Source organism: Malaclemys terrapin, chromosome 1 (assembly GCF_027887155.1).
Source record: "Malaclemys terrapin pileata isolate rMalTer1 chromosome 1, rMalTer1.hap1, whole genome shotgun sequence".
Taxonomy (NCBI): Eukaryota; Metazoa; Chordata; order Testudines; family Emydidae; genus Malaclemys; species Malaclemys terrapin.
Genome location: NC_071505.1, coordinates 128054846 through 128071812, shown reverse-complemented (window position 1 = coordinate 128071812; position 16967 = coordinate 128054846). Strand labels below are relative to the sequence as shown.

Sequence of the window (16967 nt, the reverse complement as noted above, 5' to 3'; positions counted from 1 at the left end):
AAGTCATAGGATAAGAGGGAAGGTCTTTAGTAACTAGTTAAAAAATAGGAGACAAAGGATAGGAATAAATGTTCAGTTCTCACAATGGAAACTGGTAAATAGTGGGATCTCCCAATGATCTGTACTAGGATCTGTGCTGTTCAACATATTCATAAATGATCTCAAAAAGGGAGTAAACAGTAAGGTGCTAAATAAAGTCTGCAGATAATGCTAAATTACTCAAGATAGTTAGGTGCAAAGCAGACTGTGAAGTTACAAAGGGATCTCACAAAACTGGGTCACTGGGCAACAAAATGGCAGATGAACTTCCATGTTGATAAATGCAAAGTAATGCACATTGGAAAACACTCCCAACTATACACACAAAATGATGAGGTCTAAATTAGCTGTTAACAATCAAGAAAACATCTGCTTAATGTGCAGTGGCAGTCAACAAAACTAACAGAATGTCAGGAACCATTAGGAAAGGGAAAGATAAAAAGACAGAAAAATATCATAATGGCACTATATAAATTACTCCTGGGAGGATTCTGCATGACTGTGTACCTGCAGAAAATGCACCTCTTCCCCTCCCCCCACCCCCCATTTCCTGCGTTTCCCTGCAGAAAATGGCAGGGAAGCAAAGGGAAGTCGTGCGGGGGAGGGTGGTGGATGACCATGGGCGCAGCTTTCGCGGGGGGGATTGCCCCCACCAAACAGGCGAGGCATGGGAGCAGGGCCACTTCCCCCCACATTCTGCAAGCGCAGAGCTGCCCAGCTGAAGGAGGCTGTGTCTGGTCTCCGTTAACTCTGCAGCTGAATGCTGCATCCTGGTCCTAGTGCCAGTTGTGCTCCCCTTCTGTGTGCTGGGAGCCTTCCTGTTCTCTATTCTGTGCAACAGTGAGTGCCCGTGGTGGGGCTGGGTAAAGTGGGGTGGGGGAAATGAGGGAAGAGGAGGTGAGGGGGTGGGGGAAAAGGCAGTGGGGAAGGAAGAGAGTGGAATAGGGCAGGGGGGGAAATGAGGGGGGGGATGGAGAAGAAAAGGGGATGGGGAATCGCGGGGGGAAGCAGGAGCCCGGCATGCTGCGTCCCCTCTGCAGCAGCTGGGGCTCCCCCGTTAAGCAGCCCATTTAACCCTCACTCTGACAAGCCCTACCCCCATACACCTGGACCCCTTTGACAAGCCCCCACACCCAGAGCCCCACCCCACTGATCCCCAACCAGCTGCACTTGGACCCCCACCCCATCAAGCCCCACACTCCCAGTACCTGGACCCCCCCCCCACCAAGCCCCACACACCCAGCTCCCCCCCCCCGGCCGAGCCCCATCTCCCCATACTCAGCTCTCCCTTCCTGAGCCCCAACCACCTTCACCTGGATCCCCTGCAGAGTCCCACTGCCCCTTCACCCAGAACCCTCCAACAAGCCTGTGTGCATCCAGATCCCCCACTGAGCCGCCCACACCCAAATTGCCCCACACAGAAACCTCTCACCCCACACCTGGATCCCCCCACACTAAGCCCCTCCACACTTGGATCCTCCTGGGCTGAGCCTGCCCACCCACACATCATGCACCTGGCGCAGAGGGGCAGGCCCCGGGGTGTTTCTGGGCCAGGCTCAGCCCTTCCACTGTGTCAGGGTCAGGTGCAGCCTCACTGCCAAGTTCCTGTGGGGGCTGCAGGGTATTCTCCCACCTCAATACAACCACTGGCCCGTGCTCCCCACTGCCATGCTGGAGACACATTTATTTATTGACTAATAAAATTTGCAAAATTTTAAAATATTGTGCACATAATTTTTAATTTTTTTGGTGCAGAATTCCCTCAGGAGTAGATTAAATCCATGGTTCAGCTACCCCTTGAATACTGCATGTAGTTCTGGTTGTTCCATCTCAGAAAAGATATATTAGACTTGGAAAAGGTAAAGAAAAGAACAACAAAAATTATTAGGAGTATGGAACTGCTTCCATATGAGGAGAAATTTAAAAGACTTGGACTGTTCAGTATAGAAAGAGACAATTAAGAGGGATATTTCAGAGACCCCTTCTTTGCATGATATCATAATCCTCTGTTTGTGGCCACAGAATAGCTTGTTGTGGGAATAGATTAGGATGCCCCAGCTTTCTATGAGGCCTTCCTGAATTCAAAAGACATTTGTGCCATAGTGGAAGTGCAGCCACATAGGAAAAAATTGCTGGAGTATTTAAGCCCTGGAGTGGAGGGAGGATGGACATAAAATCTTAAAAGGCTAATCTTCTGGAAATGAAGGTGGGTGAGCTTTTTGTTCGTTTGTTTTCCCCAAGAGGACTTTACCTCAGAATGGAAAAGGGGGGGACTGGACAAAGTGACCAATTCAGAGGTTCCATCACTCAAACTTGATACCCAGTAATGTGAACAACTTGTTTCTCGTTCTCCTCCTACCTCTTAGTTTGTAGGAAACATGTTAACTCTGTTCTCAAAAGGGGTAAGGAGCAGAGATAGAGAGCTTGTTCACTTGAGCTATGTGACATTCTTGCACTTCCCTCTTGTCTGTTCCTGACTTGCAGTACATCTAAGCCTTTCGAAGAGTGGCAAAGCTTAGCATCTCCATTTGAAAAGTTACAGTAGACTTTCCTAGGCCTTACGGAAAGGAAAAGGAACACCTGGCAGCTCCGTGGGGGGGGGGGGGGGGAAGAGGGGGGGGAGACTCTGAATAATAATAATTGAACCTGCAGCCTGCAAACTTAATGATGTTCACTTTGACAGTGTATTTTACATAAACACCTTTTCACTTTAAAACGCAAACAATGAACTTCATGAGAAACGTCTCAGTAATGGTCTTGGTTCTCTTTTAAAATCAAAGCTTCAAAGATTGTTGTACAGATAGAAGAACAACTTCCAAAAAAATCCACTTGGTTGAAATAATAAATACTCAGCACTTGGACAGTGTTTGTCTTGAAATGAATCCTCACAGAATCCTTTTGAAATATTATTTACTCCATTTTAAAGAGCAGGAAACTGAGGCCTCCTGGTCTGATTTTCTAAGGCGCTGCGCATCAACTGTAATAGCCACTAGGGTTGCAACTCCGAAAATCAGACCATTAGTAACTCCCACAAGGCTAGAGAGAGAGAGAACACCAGTAACAGAGTTGGAAATATCTCCAGACTAACGCTCTGCTATAGACAGGAATGTAAAAGAAGACAATTGAGCTCTTTTTTCCTAGCGTGTGTATATACACCTCTACCTCGATATAACACGAATTGGGATACAATGCGGTAAAGCAGGGCTCCGGGGGAGGCGGGGCTGTGAACTCCGGTGGATCAAAGCAAGTTCAATATAACGCGGTTTCACCTATAACGCAGTAAGATTTTTTGGCTCCCGAGGACAGTGTTATATTGAGGTAGAGGTGTATGCACTAAAAAGGTGTGTTTTTATCATTGGATAGCTAACACACTGGAAAATCCTACTGTAGACAGGACAAGTTGTCATTTTGCCTCAGTTTAGCAGGTCAAGGTAAAATACAGATTTCAGCCTGAAGTATCCCAAAAAACACTCTGTACACAAGAGTAACTTCACCCACCATAGAAATGCAGCTATCTCTGGGGTGAAGCCCCTGAGGAGGAATGGGGGGGTCATCTAGACTTATTAAATAAAGGTTAACTATAACTTGTCCTGCGTACACTAAGATTTTACAATTCGATAACTATTCTGTCTTAAAAATATACTTTTCCCCCTAGTGTAGACATTACAAAGAAACTCACTTTTTTCACATATTGTCAGTACTCAAGCTTCTGCAAACCAGCTTCCAGTTTGTTTGAACAGCATGGCCACAGAAATCAACTGTGTAATAATTAATCCAACAAGCTGCCAGTTTTCATCCTACACAATATTGCAATCCACTAAAGGGCAGATATACCACCTAGACAAACCTACACAAGTAATTTTGATGGGAAACTGACAGGTGATATCCAGTGCCACAACACAGAATTAAAGTTCCACAATCTGACACACAAAAATCTAAGTTGTTCTTTCTGTAGTTTTTCAGTGAGAAAAAAAAAAGATGATGTATTAATTGCACAGTTTGGCAGTCATGTAACAAGCAATGGTGAATGCAAGCAATATTGTGACAGATGGTGATTCAGATGTCAATAATTCATGTGTGACACAGAGTGAAAAATAATTTTAACAGGGAATTAATTTAAAGGAGTCAGGGCTCAGATTTCTAGATGAGGAAAAAACTGTCCTGGTTTTAAAACATGATAGCTAACAGGCTTTTAAACAGGGCATTGAATTTAGTGTAGTCAAGACAAGTTGTGTTTAAAAACCATGTTAAGATGTTTGTATTCAAGGATTGTTTGTTGTGCAAAGTATTGTTTAAAATCACATTGCTTAAATCATCTTAGGTCATTTTTTAAATGTTAGCTATTTCCCTAGGCCTTGTCTACAAACAGAAGTTGCACTGGTTGAAGTTGTATTGGTTTAATCAGTTTAAGAGGCTGAACCAAATTAAGCCAGGTTTAAGCCAAAGTAAAAGCATCCAAACAAACTTGTATTCGTTTACAAAACAATTTTCAATTAAACTAGTACAACTTCTGCACGTAGAAAAGCCTGTAGGCCTTGTCTACACACAACAGTTGTGCCACTTCACTATACTGGTTTAGTTAAAGCAGTACAACCCTCCCTAGTGCGGACGCAGTTACACCAGTATAAAGGTGCCTTTACAGGAATAAGCTCTACCAGTATAAGACTTGGTCAACCTAAGGGTATGTCTACACTACGAAATTAGTTCGAATTTATAGAAGCCGGTTTTATTGAAATCGGTTGTATACAGCCGATTGTGTGTGTCCACACAATAAAATGCTCTAGGTGCTCTAGTCGGCGGACCGCGTCCACAGTACGAGGCTAGCGTCGACTTCCGGAGCATTGCACTATGGGTAGCTATCCCACAGTTCCCGCAGTCTCTGCCGCCCCTTGGAATTCTGGGTTGAGATCCCAATGCCCGGATGATGCAAAACAGTGTCGCGGGCGGTTCTGGGTACATGTCGTCAGGCCCCTCCCTCCCCCGTCACAGCAACGGCAGACAATAGATTCGCGCCTTTTTACCTGGGTTACCTGGGTTACCTGTGCAGACAACATGGAGCCCGCTCAGCTCAGCTGAGCTCACCGTCACCATATGTCCTCTGGGTGCCGGCAGACGTGGGACTGCATTGCTACACAGCAGCAGCTGCTAACTGCCTTTTGGCGGTAGACGGTGCAGTAGACTGGTAGCCTTCATCGGCGATCTGAGTGCTGGCAGCCGTGGGGCTTGCCTTTTGGCAGTAAATGGTGTATTACGACTGTTAGCCGGCCTATTACAAGTCGGGTCATCGCACGTTAGCAGAGTCTTCCCTGAGCAGCAGCTCGTGCAATAGGCCTGAAGACCATCGTCATACACCGCCCCGTATTTGCTGCCAAGCACCCAGAAAGATGCCGAGGGCTATCAGTCACGCTGCACCATCGTCTTAAGATGTAAAAAAATAGATTTGCTCTGTATTCATTTGCTTCCCCCTCCCTCCGTCAAATCAACGGCCTGCTAAACCCAGGGTTTTCAGTTTAATCTTTGGGGGGGACCAGTCTGTGACAGTTGTTTGTGTCTCTCCCTGATGCACAGCCACCGTTCTTTATTTTAATTCCCTGTGCCTGTACGCCATGTCGTCACTCGGCCCCCCTCCCTCCTTCCCCTAGGCCGTCAGATACTACGTTTGCGCCACAGCTCGAGCCGAGAAGCGGTTCGCGCCTTTTCTTTGAATTCTGGGTTGAGATCCCAATGCCCGGATGATGCAAAACAGTGTCGCGGGCGGTTCTGGGTACATGTCGTGAGGCCCCTCCCCCCTCGTCACAGCAACGGCAGACAATAGATTCGCGCCTTTTTACCTGGGTTACCTGTGCAGACAACATACCACGGCAAGCATGGAGCCCGCTCAGCTCAGCTGAGCTCACCGTCACCATATGTCCTCTGGGTGCCGGCAGACGTGGGACTGCATTGCTACACAGCAGCAGCTGCTAACTGCCTTTTGGCGGTAGACGGTGTAGCATGAGTGATAGCCGTGGGGCTGGCAGCCGTAGGGCTGCATTGCACCAGCCCCTTGCAGGCGATGGTATATTATGACTGGTACCCATCATCGTCATACTGGTATGGCTGTCAATCATGGCCACCTGGGCAGACATGCTACTGTTTTGATGATGACGGTTACCAGTCGTAATATACTATTTTCTGCCAATTGCCCAATATTGTCTGCTAAGCACCCAGAAGAGGCCGAGGGCGATGCTGGGTGCTGGCGGACGTGGGGCTGGCAGACGTGGGGCTGCATTGCTACACAGCAGCAGCCCCTTGCCTTTTGGCAGATGATGGTATATTATGATTGGTACCCATCGTCATCGTACTGGTATGGCTGTCACTCATGCTGCAGCGTCGGCTGCCACCTTAAGATGTAAAAAATAGATTTGTTCTGTGTTCATTTGCTTCCCCTTCCTCCGTGAAATCAACGGCCTGCTAAGCCCAGGGTTTCCAGTTTAATCTTTGGGGGGACCATTCTGTGTGACAGTTGTTTGTGTTTCTCCCTGTTCCTATACCTGTACGCCATGTCGTCACTCGGCCCTCCCTCCCTCCCGCCCTCCTTCTCCTGGTCCATCAGATACTACTTTCGCGCCTTTTTTCTGACCAGGCGCCATAGCTAGCACTGGGATCATGGAGCCCGCTCAGATCACCGCGGCAATTATGAGCACTATGAACACCACGCGCATTGTCCTGGAGTATATGCAGAGCCAGAACATGCCAAGGCGAAACCCGGACCAGGCGAGGAGGCGATTGCAGCGCGGCGACGAGAGCGATGAGGAAATTGACATGGACATAGACCTCTCACAAGGCACAGGCCCCAGCAATGTGGAAATCATGGTGTCACTGGGGCAGGTTGATACCGTGGAACGCCGATTCTGGGCCCGGGAAACAAGCACAGACTGGTGGGATCGCATCGTGCTGCAGGTATGGGACGATTCCCAGTGGCTGCGAAACTTTCGCATGCGTAAGGCCACTTTCATGGAACTTTGTGACTTGCTTTCCCCTGCCCTGAAACGCCAGGATACCAAGATGAGAGCAGCCCTCACAGTTGAGAAGCGAGTGGCGATAGCCCTGTGGAAGCTTGCAACGCCAGACAGCTACCGGTCAGTCGGGAATCAATTTGGAGTGGGCAAATCTACGGTGGGGGCTGCTGTGATCCAATTTGCCAGGGCAATGAAAGACCTGGTGATAGCAAGGGTAGTGACTCTGGGCAACGTGCAGTCAATAGTGGATGGTTTTGCTGAAATGGGATTCCCAAACTGTGGCGGGGCCATAGACGGAACCCATATCCCTATCTTGTCACCGGAGCACCAAGCCACCGACTACGTAAACCGCAAGGGGTACTTTTCAATGCTGCTGCAAGCCCTGGTGGATCACAAGGGACGTTTCACCAACATCAACGTGGGATGGCCGGGAAAGGTACATGATGCTCGCGTCTTCAGGAACTCTGCTCTGTTTCGAAAGCTGGAGGAAGGGACTTTCTTCCCGGACCAGAAAGTGACCATTGGGGATGTTGAAATGCCTATCGTGATCCTTGGGGACCCAGCCTACCCCTTAATGCCATGGCTCATGAAGCCGTACACAGGCAGCCTGGACAGGAGTCAGGACCTGTTCAACTACAGGCTGAGCAAGTGCCGAATGGTGGTGGAATGTGCATTTGGACGTTTAAAAGCGCGCTGGCGCAGCTTACTGACTCGCTCAGACCTCAGCGAAAAGAATATCCCCATTGTTATTGCTGCTTGCTGTGCGCTCCACAATATCTGTGAGAGTAAGGGGGAGACCTTTATGGCGGGGTGGGAGGTTGAGGCAACTCGCCTGGCCGCTGATTACGCGCAGCCAGACACCAGGGCGGTTAGAGGAGCACAGCAGGGCGCGGTGCGCATGAGAGAAGCTTTGAAAACGAGTTTTGTGACTGGCCAGGCTACTGTGTGAAACTTCTGTTTGTTTCTCCTTGATGAACCCTCCAACCCCCTCCCCCCCCCGACCCGGTTCACTCTACTTCCCTGTAAACCAACCACCCCATCCCACCCTCCCCTCCCCTCCCGCTTGCAGAGGCAATAAAGTCATTGTTTTTTCACATTCATGCATTCTTTATTAGTTCCTTACAGAGGTAGGGGGATAATTGCCAAGGTAGCCTGGGATGGGTGGGGGAGGAGGGATGGAAAAGGACACACTGCATTTTAAAACTTTAACTCTTATTGAAGGCCAGCCTTCTGATGCTTGGGCGATCATCTGGGGTGGAGTGACTGGGTGGACGGAGGCCCCCCCACCGTGTTCTTGGGCGTCGTGGTGAGGAGGCTATGGAACTTGGGGAGGAGGGCTGTTGGTTACACAGGGGCTGTAGCGGCGGTCTCTGCTCCTGCTGCCTTTCCTGCAACTCAACCATACGCTCGAGCAGAGGCTGTGCAAGCACAACTATGGAACAGCCACAGAAATACTGACATCTAATGGTGTGTCTGTCTCTTTTAAATCAGTAGCCTCTGGTATGGTGACCTTGAGAGATCCTTCTTCCATGACTTCTAAACAACTGACGCTTATCAGGAAAAGAAAGAAGCAAACTAAGGGAGGATATGTTTGGTGAGCTTCTCTAGGCCTCTATGGCCTCAGCTCATGAGCACAATGAGTAGAGTGGCCATGTGACTTGACCATGGAGGAGGCCTGATAATTAAGGGTTCAGTTGTTCCACGAGACGGAAAAAGGACCAAGAGGCACATCGGGAAATGTACTAGGACATCATGGTGTTTGCTCAGGCAACAAACTAACACATTGCAGAGCACTTCTGATATACATGTCCAAAGACCCCTGAATCAGAAGCCTTTCCAATCTTTGGAGAATTGCATGGTCAGTTCTCCCAACACCACTCAACGTAATAGGTGGGAGCATGGCATACATCTCTACCTCTACCACTCCACACTGGGAAAAAACAAGGAAAACCATACACCAACCTGTGAAAGCACAGGCTCAGACACAACTGTGATGTTACACCCCATATTCTTTATGGAAATATGCTTATGATATGGATATGGCATAACAGATATATTTTATGCAAGATGGGTCTTGTAAGATATAATTGGAAAGGTTATGATTTACTGAATGTGATCATCCAATTTGTGTGCATGTATCATTTCTGTATCTGAAGTTAGGAATATTAACTATGTAACAGTTACAACTGTGTGTGTATTTGGGAGACACCCATCAGACAACAGGCCCCATCAGCCTTGATGGGTCATTAGGAAGAAACAATAAGAAGACTTTGAAGATATTAATCTCTCTCCTTCCTGTGAGGTGTCCTGGGACGTAGCTGTGACACTAATAGGTCAGGTGGTCCTGTCACCTGGTAGTAAACACCATCTTGGACTTCTAGTAATTTTCCACTAAAAGGACGGGGAGGTCAAGACTGGGAAACAAAAGATTGCCACCACATGTAAATCTTATTTAAGGCTGGGGATTAAGGCAAACAGGGCTCTTCTCCATTGCCTTCTTGCCCAAGAAGAAAGACTGATGAAAGTACCTGAACAGACAAAGGAACTGAGCTGTGTGAAAGGCAAGGGCTGAGTCCAGACAGACAGAGAAGTCTAGCCTGTGAAGAGAAATACCTGGAACTCTAAGCTACGGAAACTCTGCAACTTGCCTAAAACAACATTTAGGGTGAGAAGTTACTTCTTGAAACCAGTCTTGAAGATCTTAAGCTTAGTATGCGTGATTTGTTTTATTTGCTTAGTAATCTGCTTTGGTCTGTTTGCTATCCCTTATAATCACTTAAAATCTGCCTTTTATAGTTAATAAACTTCTTTTGGTTAATTATTAACAAGTTTGTGCAGTTCCTAACGGGGGGAGAAGTTGTGCATATCTTCCTCCACATTGAGGGCGGGAGCAAGCGAATTTATGAGCTTACGTTATATAGATTTCTCTACAGTGCAAGACAATATTATTTTGGGTGTACTTTCCAGAGGGGAGCTGCACTTGAGTGCTGGGTGATTTCCTAGCAGAGTCTTCTCATAGAGAGCTTTTTGCAGACTGTGTGATTCTACAGCTGGGGTGTCCCTACCTGTGTGTGTGTGCTGCTAGAGGCCGGAGAGCCTGATTCAGCAAAACAGGGAGAGGGAGCTAATGGAGCAGGCAGGCTCAATGAAATCCCAATATATCAGGTGGCATCCCAGAAAGGGGGGAAGCGGGGTGGTCCAACCTGTCTCAACAATTACTGTTTACTTCAAATTTGAATGTGAGGATTTAAATTATGGTTCATGTTGGCACGCTGTTTTTATCTTGTATGTTTGTTTGCATTTTACTTTTGTTGCCCTGCTTCTTTGTATACAAAGTTCTATTTCTGGAAACTCAAATTATCTTCATCAGTTTACACCACACATTGAGGAATTCATTGCAGGGCCCAATAACCCACCCAGATTTCCTAGCTTGTACCATTACAGAATTTACAGCAGCAGGCAATAACAGACACATGAACTGTTTCATAACATGTTCATCAGAAAACATTTAAATGCGCCTAACTATTAAAAGGGTCGTTTAAGGCCTCCTTGAGCTGTACAGTTTCATGATAGGTTCTTCTGATAGCCCTTGTGTATAGTTGTTCAAATTCAGCAGACAGCTACTTCACCTCACTCCTCTACCCTGGCAGTAGCTTTTTACCTTTTGCCTCATAGATATTGTGAAGCATACAACATGCAGCAATAACAATGGGGCTATTTCCCTCACTGAGATCCAATCTGGTGAGCAGATAGCAACAGCATCCCTTCAGTTTACCAAAAGCATAATTCCAGTCATTCTGCACTTGCTAAACCAGTAGTTGAATCTTTCCTTGGTGCTGTTGAGGTGGCCAATTACAGCTACCTAAGCCAGGGAAACAAGGGATAGGCTGGATCCCACAGAATCAGTAACTGGCATTTCAACTTCGCGGATGATAATGCACCAGCTGAGGAGATGTATCCATGCTTGCAAAGTCCTGTATTCTTAAAGATGCAGATGTCATGCACCTTCCCTGACTGGCCCACGCTGATAATAGTGACACATCTCCGGTGATACAGGGTTTGCAAAACCACAGGAAAGTATGCCTTTCTGTTGATATTCTCAATGGCAAGGTGGGCTGGTGCCAGAATAGGGATATGCATGCCATCTATCATGCAGTTTGGAAGCCCTAATCCATTCAATAACTCCTGCATTTTACAGAGAGTCACAATCCTGTATAGCAGGAGACAATTAAGAGCCTTACCCTCTTGGAAAACGATAGCCCTTACTGTGAATTTTCCAAAGCCGAATTGATTACCCATTGACTGGTAGCAATACGGCGGTGTCACAAGTATTCAGAGCATAATCCCCCCTTGCTTCTCCACTACCAATGTAGCTGTCATTCTGGTGTGCATGCGCTGGAGGGTCAGGTGAGCTCAGCACAGAGATCCTGGAACGTGGCCTTTTGCATTCAAAAGTGTTGCAGCCCCTGCTTGTTATCCCAAACCCCCGATATGATGCAATCCCACCAATCAGTGCTCATTTTTCTGGGCCAGAAGCAGTGGTGTGGAGCTGTTCCATGAATACCAGCAAAAGCCTCATTTTTTGTTTGTTTTTGCTGTGCCCATCAGCATCCAGTTATTGTGCTCTAACATCTCTGCATCTTCCTCAACACACACACACAGTTCTGCAAATAAAGGGCAATTGTGTGTCCTGTATCAGCAACACTCATGAGAATTATGCTGAACTATGTAGGGTCCACACTTCTGCCAGAAAGATGGCAGAGACTGAAAAGCATAATGCAGGACTGTGGGAGGTTGTTGTTTTGGGATGGGATAAGCATTATTGGATGGAGAAAGTAGCATGGTGGGAACTTGATCCCTAGCTCTCAGAAATCCATGGGCAAATGGATGGTATCCCACAAAGCACTACGAAAATGTTCCACAAGGCATTGAGCTGGATGGCAGTTTGGGGCCCACTGGGATCCCTATCCATGGTGTAATATATTTTACATCAATGCAACCACTCATGCATACACACAACACCAACCAAGCATTCAAGGTACAGGTGCCCAAGCAATATACAACAGCTGATGGCTGTACACTGAGGCAACTTGTGTCAACAAAAGTCTGTACTATAGAGTTGGCCTAAGGGATCTTTATACTGGTGTAAGTACGTACACAACAGGGGTCTTGCAGTGGTTTAACTAGGGTTATGTCTTCATTGCCAAAAAAGGAAGGGGTTTTTTGGTTTTTTTTTTGGTTTAGGTTTTTGTTTGTTTTTTTACAGTAAGATAGCTACCTCGCTCTAAAAGCCCAGTGAAGACAAGTTGCAGGTGATTTTTACTGCGCTGTTATTAGGAGAGGTCAACAACATACCGCAACTTATGGTTGACCTTTCTTAGTTACATCACAGTTTAAAAAAATATATATCCACCTTGCTTTGTCTTCACTAGGATTTTACAGCAAGACAGACAATATGCATTAATTCTTCTTCTCATGTGGTATCTCCATTACTAGAAGTTCGCAAACCTGGTATCGCATTCTGTACAATCCTCTGCTAATCTCCTTTGTGGATGGAGAAGTTATTTTGATCCAACCAGGATACCACATCATTCATCCAAGTTCTTCTTTTTCTGTCTCATTTTCTGCCATCAACCTTCTCCTCCAGTGCCTAAACATGCATCACCCATGGAACCTCTTAAAATGTGTCCTGCAAATCAAATCTCTTTTCATAAGATCTATAACAAGTGTTAGATTTCCAATAATCTCAGATACTTTTTCTTTGGTTATGTGGCCTACTCATGATATTTTCAGAATTCTTCTATAACACCATAATTCAAAAATTGTAGTTTCTTTATTATACATTATTTGAAGGTCCATGTTTCACAGCCATAATTTAAACACAGACCAAATGCAAGTTTTTAGGAGAAGTGACAAATCTGAAGACTAAATTTTGACTCAGATGTTTATTCTTCCACAACGTCCCTTTTGCTCTTGATATTATGGTGTTGCATTCAATTTTTGATCTTCCATAATGATGCTTCCTAAGTAGTAGTAATTTCTCACTTGATGTATACTTGTGTCACTCACTGGAATCTTGTAGATCTTAATATATTGAGCAATTTGTAGTGGTAGATTCTGTCAAATGCTTTTTGGAAGTCAATGAAACAAGTCCCCGTATATACTCGATCATAAGCCGGTTCGTTTATAAGCTGACCCCCCAAGATAGATAAATAAAAATGGAAAAATTTTATAACCCATTCATAAGCCAACCCTATAATTCAGGGGTCAGCAAACTTTGGCTCCCGGGCCATCAGGATAAGCCACTAGTGGGCCGAGATGGTTTGTTTTCCTCAAGCGTCTGCAGGCACGGAGATAAACCTAAGTAAATAAAGTGTCCCGGCGCGCCAGCTGCTTACCCTGACGGGCCAGGACAGATGAAGATGCTGGGGGTCAGGGGAGTAACCCCTGTGACCACCCCCCACATGACCCCACCATAGCCCGGGACCCCCACACTCTCCCCATCCCATCCCTTCCCACCTTATCTGGGGAGGGCCAGGGGAGGATGTCTCTGGCCTGGCTGGAGCTGCTCCAGCAGGCTGGGCAGCGTGGCCGTAGCCTGCTCCGGCAGGCCAGAGTGGGTGGCACAGCCACAGCATGTTCCAGCGGGCTGGGCGGCACGGTCGCAGCATTCTCCGGCATGTTCCAGCGGGCTGGGCCGGGAGGCGTGGCCATGGCCTGCTCTGGGGGGTGGGGCCGAGTGGCACAGCTGCAGCCTGCCGGTCCCGAAGCTGCAGCTGCTTCAGAGGCTGGGGGGAGAGCAGTGTGGCCAGAAGTGGAGAGACTCTGGCCCCGCCTCTTCCCTTCTGGCTCTGCTGGCTGTACTGCCTCTCCTTGCTCCCTCTGTTGGGGGGAAGGGCTGTGTCCCACCTCTCCCTCTCTGTACCCGTTCATAAGCCGACCCCCGTCTCTGGTGCTTCCCTTTTCTACTAAAAAAATTCGGCTTTTGAATGAGTATATAGGGTATACTGTTTTCCCCATTTCAAATGATCTTTCTAATATGAGCTTTACGTTCATGAAGTCATTTATCGTGGCTTTCCACGTTTGAAGCTGTATTGCTGTTCATTTATTTCATTATCAATCTTTTCTTTTATACAGCCTTGAACAACTCGCAAGAGTATCTTAGAGACATGTGACATGAAGCTGATTGTTCTGTATTCTTTACAATCCGTCGCATTGTTCTTTTTGGGGATTTGGATACAAAGTGAGATTGTAAAATCTTCTGGCAATTCTCCTGTCTCAAACATTCATTACCTCTGTCAGGGCTTCAAAGCCTTCATCCCCTATTCTTTCCAACAATTCACCTGGTATCACATGACAAGCTATGCTTTTCCATTCAGAAGTCCTTTTATTGATGCTATGATTTCTTCACCCATTTTTGGTGGGCTTATTTGACTGGTCTCTAGTTGAGGTTTTTCAGATCTATCATCACAATATAGTTCCTTGATATATTCTCCCCATCTCTCATTCTTGTCTTTAGGGTCTGTCATATATTGTCCACTTTTTTCCTTAAGGAACATATTGATTAGTTTTCTTCTGTAATCAAAGACTTATCTTTTGATATATCTCATTTTATTTGTTCTCTTTATCCAACTGTTCAATTTCTGTGCATTTCTCATTCGACCATTTAGACTTTGCTAATCTGCATTTATTCTTTATCATTTTATTTAGTCTTTGATGTTCCTCTTTTTCTGATGTCGATCTTTGTGCTTTTACTTTCCTTCTTTCACCCATCAGAGCAATGGTTTCATCTGTTATCCAAAGGTTTTTCTTAGCAAGTAACTTCTTTCCTACATGTTTATCTGCATTAATTATCTTGCTGTAAAAAACACACCTTTTCAGCTGTTCAAACAGCCTATTTTGTTCAAAACAATCATACCCATGTTGGTACAAAAACTGTACATAGACCAAGGCCTCGATACAGCTACTGAGCCTAAGATAACACCTTCCCTCAGAGTTAGGTATTATGAACCAAATGAAAGCATCATAATCATTAAGTCAAGTGGTAGCCATGCCACCTACCCTGCATAAAATAAACCCATCTACAGAAAGTGAAACTGCATCAGAAGCCAGTTATCGAGTCTACCAGTCCTTCAAATTAGTTTGATACTGGCCCTTGCATTCTAATGGCAAAAAGAATTACAAACTATTTGAATTAATGCACTGTACTGTCATTAAATTGGCAATTTAAATAAGTTCTGGATTTATGTGATCTGAGTCACCAACATCTGCAAGTATCTTTAAATCTTGCATAATAGCTGGCTTTATATCTTCACTCACCAAAGTAGAAAAGGGGATTTTTATTTTTTTGGTATGGCTCCCATGATATTTTGGACTCAGCACATCATGAAAACAGCAATTCCCCAAAACAGCCCATTAATCACATTTATTATCCAGTTCATATTATGGGGTTTCTTAATCCTGAGCCAATAGAACAACAAAACAAGGTCATTGTTTATGGGGAGCCGGTACAGATTAACCACCTGCTCATCAAACTCTCCACCCTGTTGGTACTAAAGTGCATGTGGTCTTGGTGACACCACTTACTCTTGTCAAAAGCAACATTCCCAAGTGTGTTCCACTATGCTTTGGGTTGGGTTATCCACCCATAGATATGTTTATTGACAGACATGCTGTTCTAAGAGGTCTCTCTCCCTTGCACCGTACCTTAACTTCTGAAATCCATACGGTCTTGGGACCACTGACAACACTAGTAAGTATACATACAAGAATAATCCAATTGCAAGCTTCAAGGTGTATGCTGTTTGCATCAGGAATTAATTTCCTTCCCATGTGTGCCGTTGCCTAACTGACCAGGTCATTGATTCTCAAACATTGGCTTAGTGATAACCCATGCTCCAGGAAGCCCTTTTTGCTCGTCTCCATATTGAATTACTTTCGAATTAACCAGCTGGGGTTAACAGGCACTGGGAGAGAAGGAGGGTCCACAAGAGATTTTCTCACAAAATGGCACGCAGTAAACAAGGAAAGTCTGAGAACCATGTTGGGCAGCTGCATTAAAGTGCAGGTCAGTGTACATTTGCCTCAAACATCAGGAACTGGACACTACATGAGGCAGGATACTGGTCCAACGATCTAGTCTCATATGACAAATCTTTCACCAGTACGGTTTAGGGTGCCCATTGCTCAAGCCAAGGGGATACTCAATCATACACATACACACACACACTTACTTAGCTTTAAAGTTTCTCTTTGAAAGAAGAACCTAAGGGATTACTGCAAATGACTTAAGGTGATAGATAGCAAGCACTGCTATAGCTGTTGAGCTAGTCCTAGTTCAACCCCAGCTATCTCCCTCTCTGACAGAAGCATGCACCTATTGTACAGAATACCTCTTTGATTCGTTTCACTAGAGCATTCTGATCAAAGGCAACAGCTTCTGCACACTGATGAAGGTGATCTTGGTATCGGAGGCACAGCTGTAACACTTGCTGAGAGTCCAGCTTCTCCAATTTGCTGTTTGTAGGGGAAGTCTGCCCACTGAGCAGTCCTAGAAGAGATGGGAAATAATGGAATTAATCTGACTGCTTAAACAACTAATAATACACAACTGAGCTGTGAAAGATCAGCATTGGAACAAACCTGCCAAAAAGAAGGAAACCTTTAAGAGGTAATTAAAATTAATTCAGGATTAAAAACTACTAGATGGCCTTGGATGATGTAATATAGTCATGAGAGAAGAAAGAGGGAGGGAAACCAAAAGCGTGTACTGAAAAGATGCAGCTAAAATAAATAATGCAGTAGCAAGGAGTGCTAAAACAGTATCTTTGACATAACTTAAACACATTCTAGTGCAGCAGCACAATTTCAGATAACATGATTTGCTGGTGGTGGGTTACCTAAGAATTTAAATCTCCTTCCTTCCTCCTC

The 16967-nt window shown here is 45.7% G+C and overlaps 1 protein-coding gene across 1 annotated transcript in view; it reads right to left on the bottom strand.

Annotated features, from left to right (window-relative positions):
- Positions 1-16967, bottom strand: part of BORCS5 (BLOC-1 related complex subunit 5) — a 120610-nt gene that overhangs the window by 21544 nt on the left and 82099 nt on the right. Inside the window, exon 3 of the mRNA XM_054038669.1 lies at positions 16430-16587. Coding sequence (XP_053894644.1) covers positions 16430-16587 — 158 coding nt within the window. The remainder of the gene's footprint in view (positions 1-16429; positions 16588-16967) is intronic.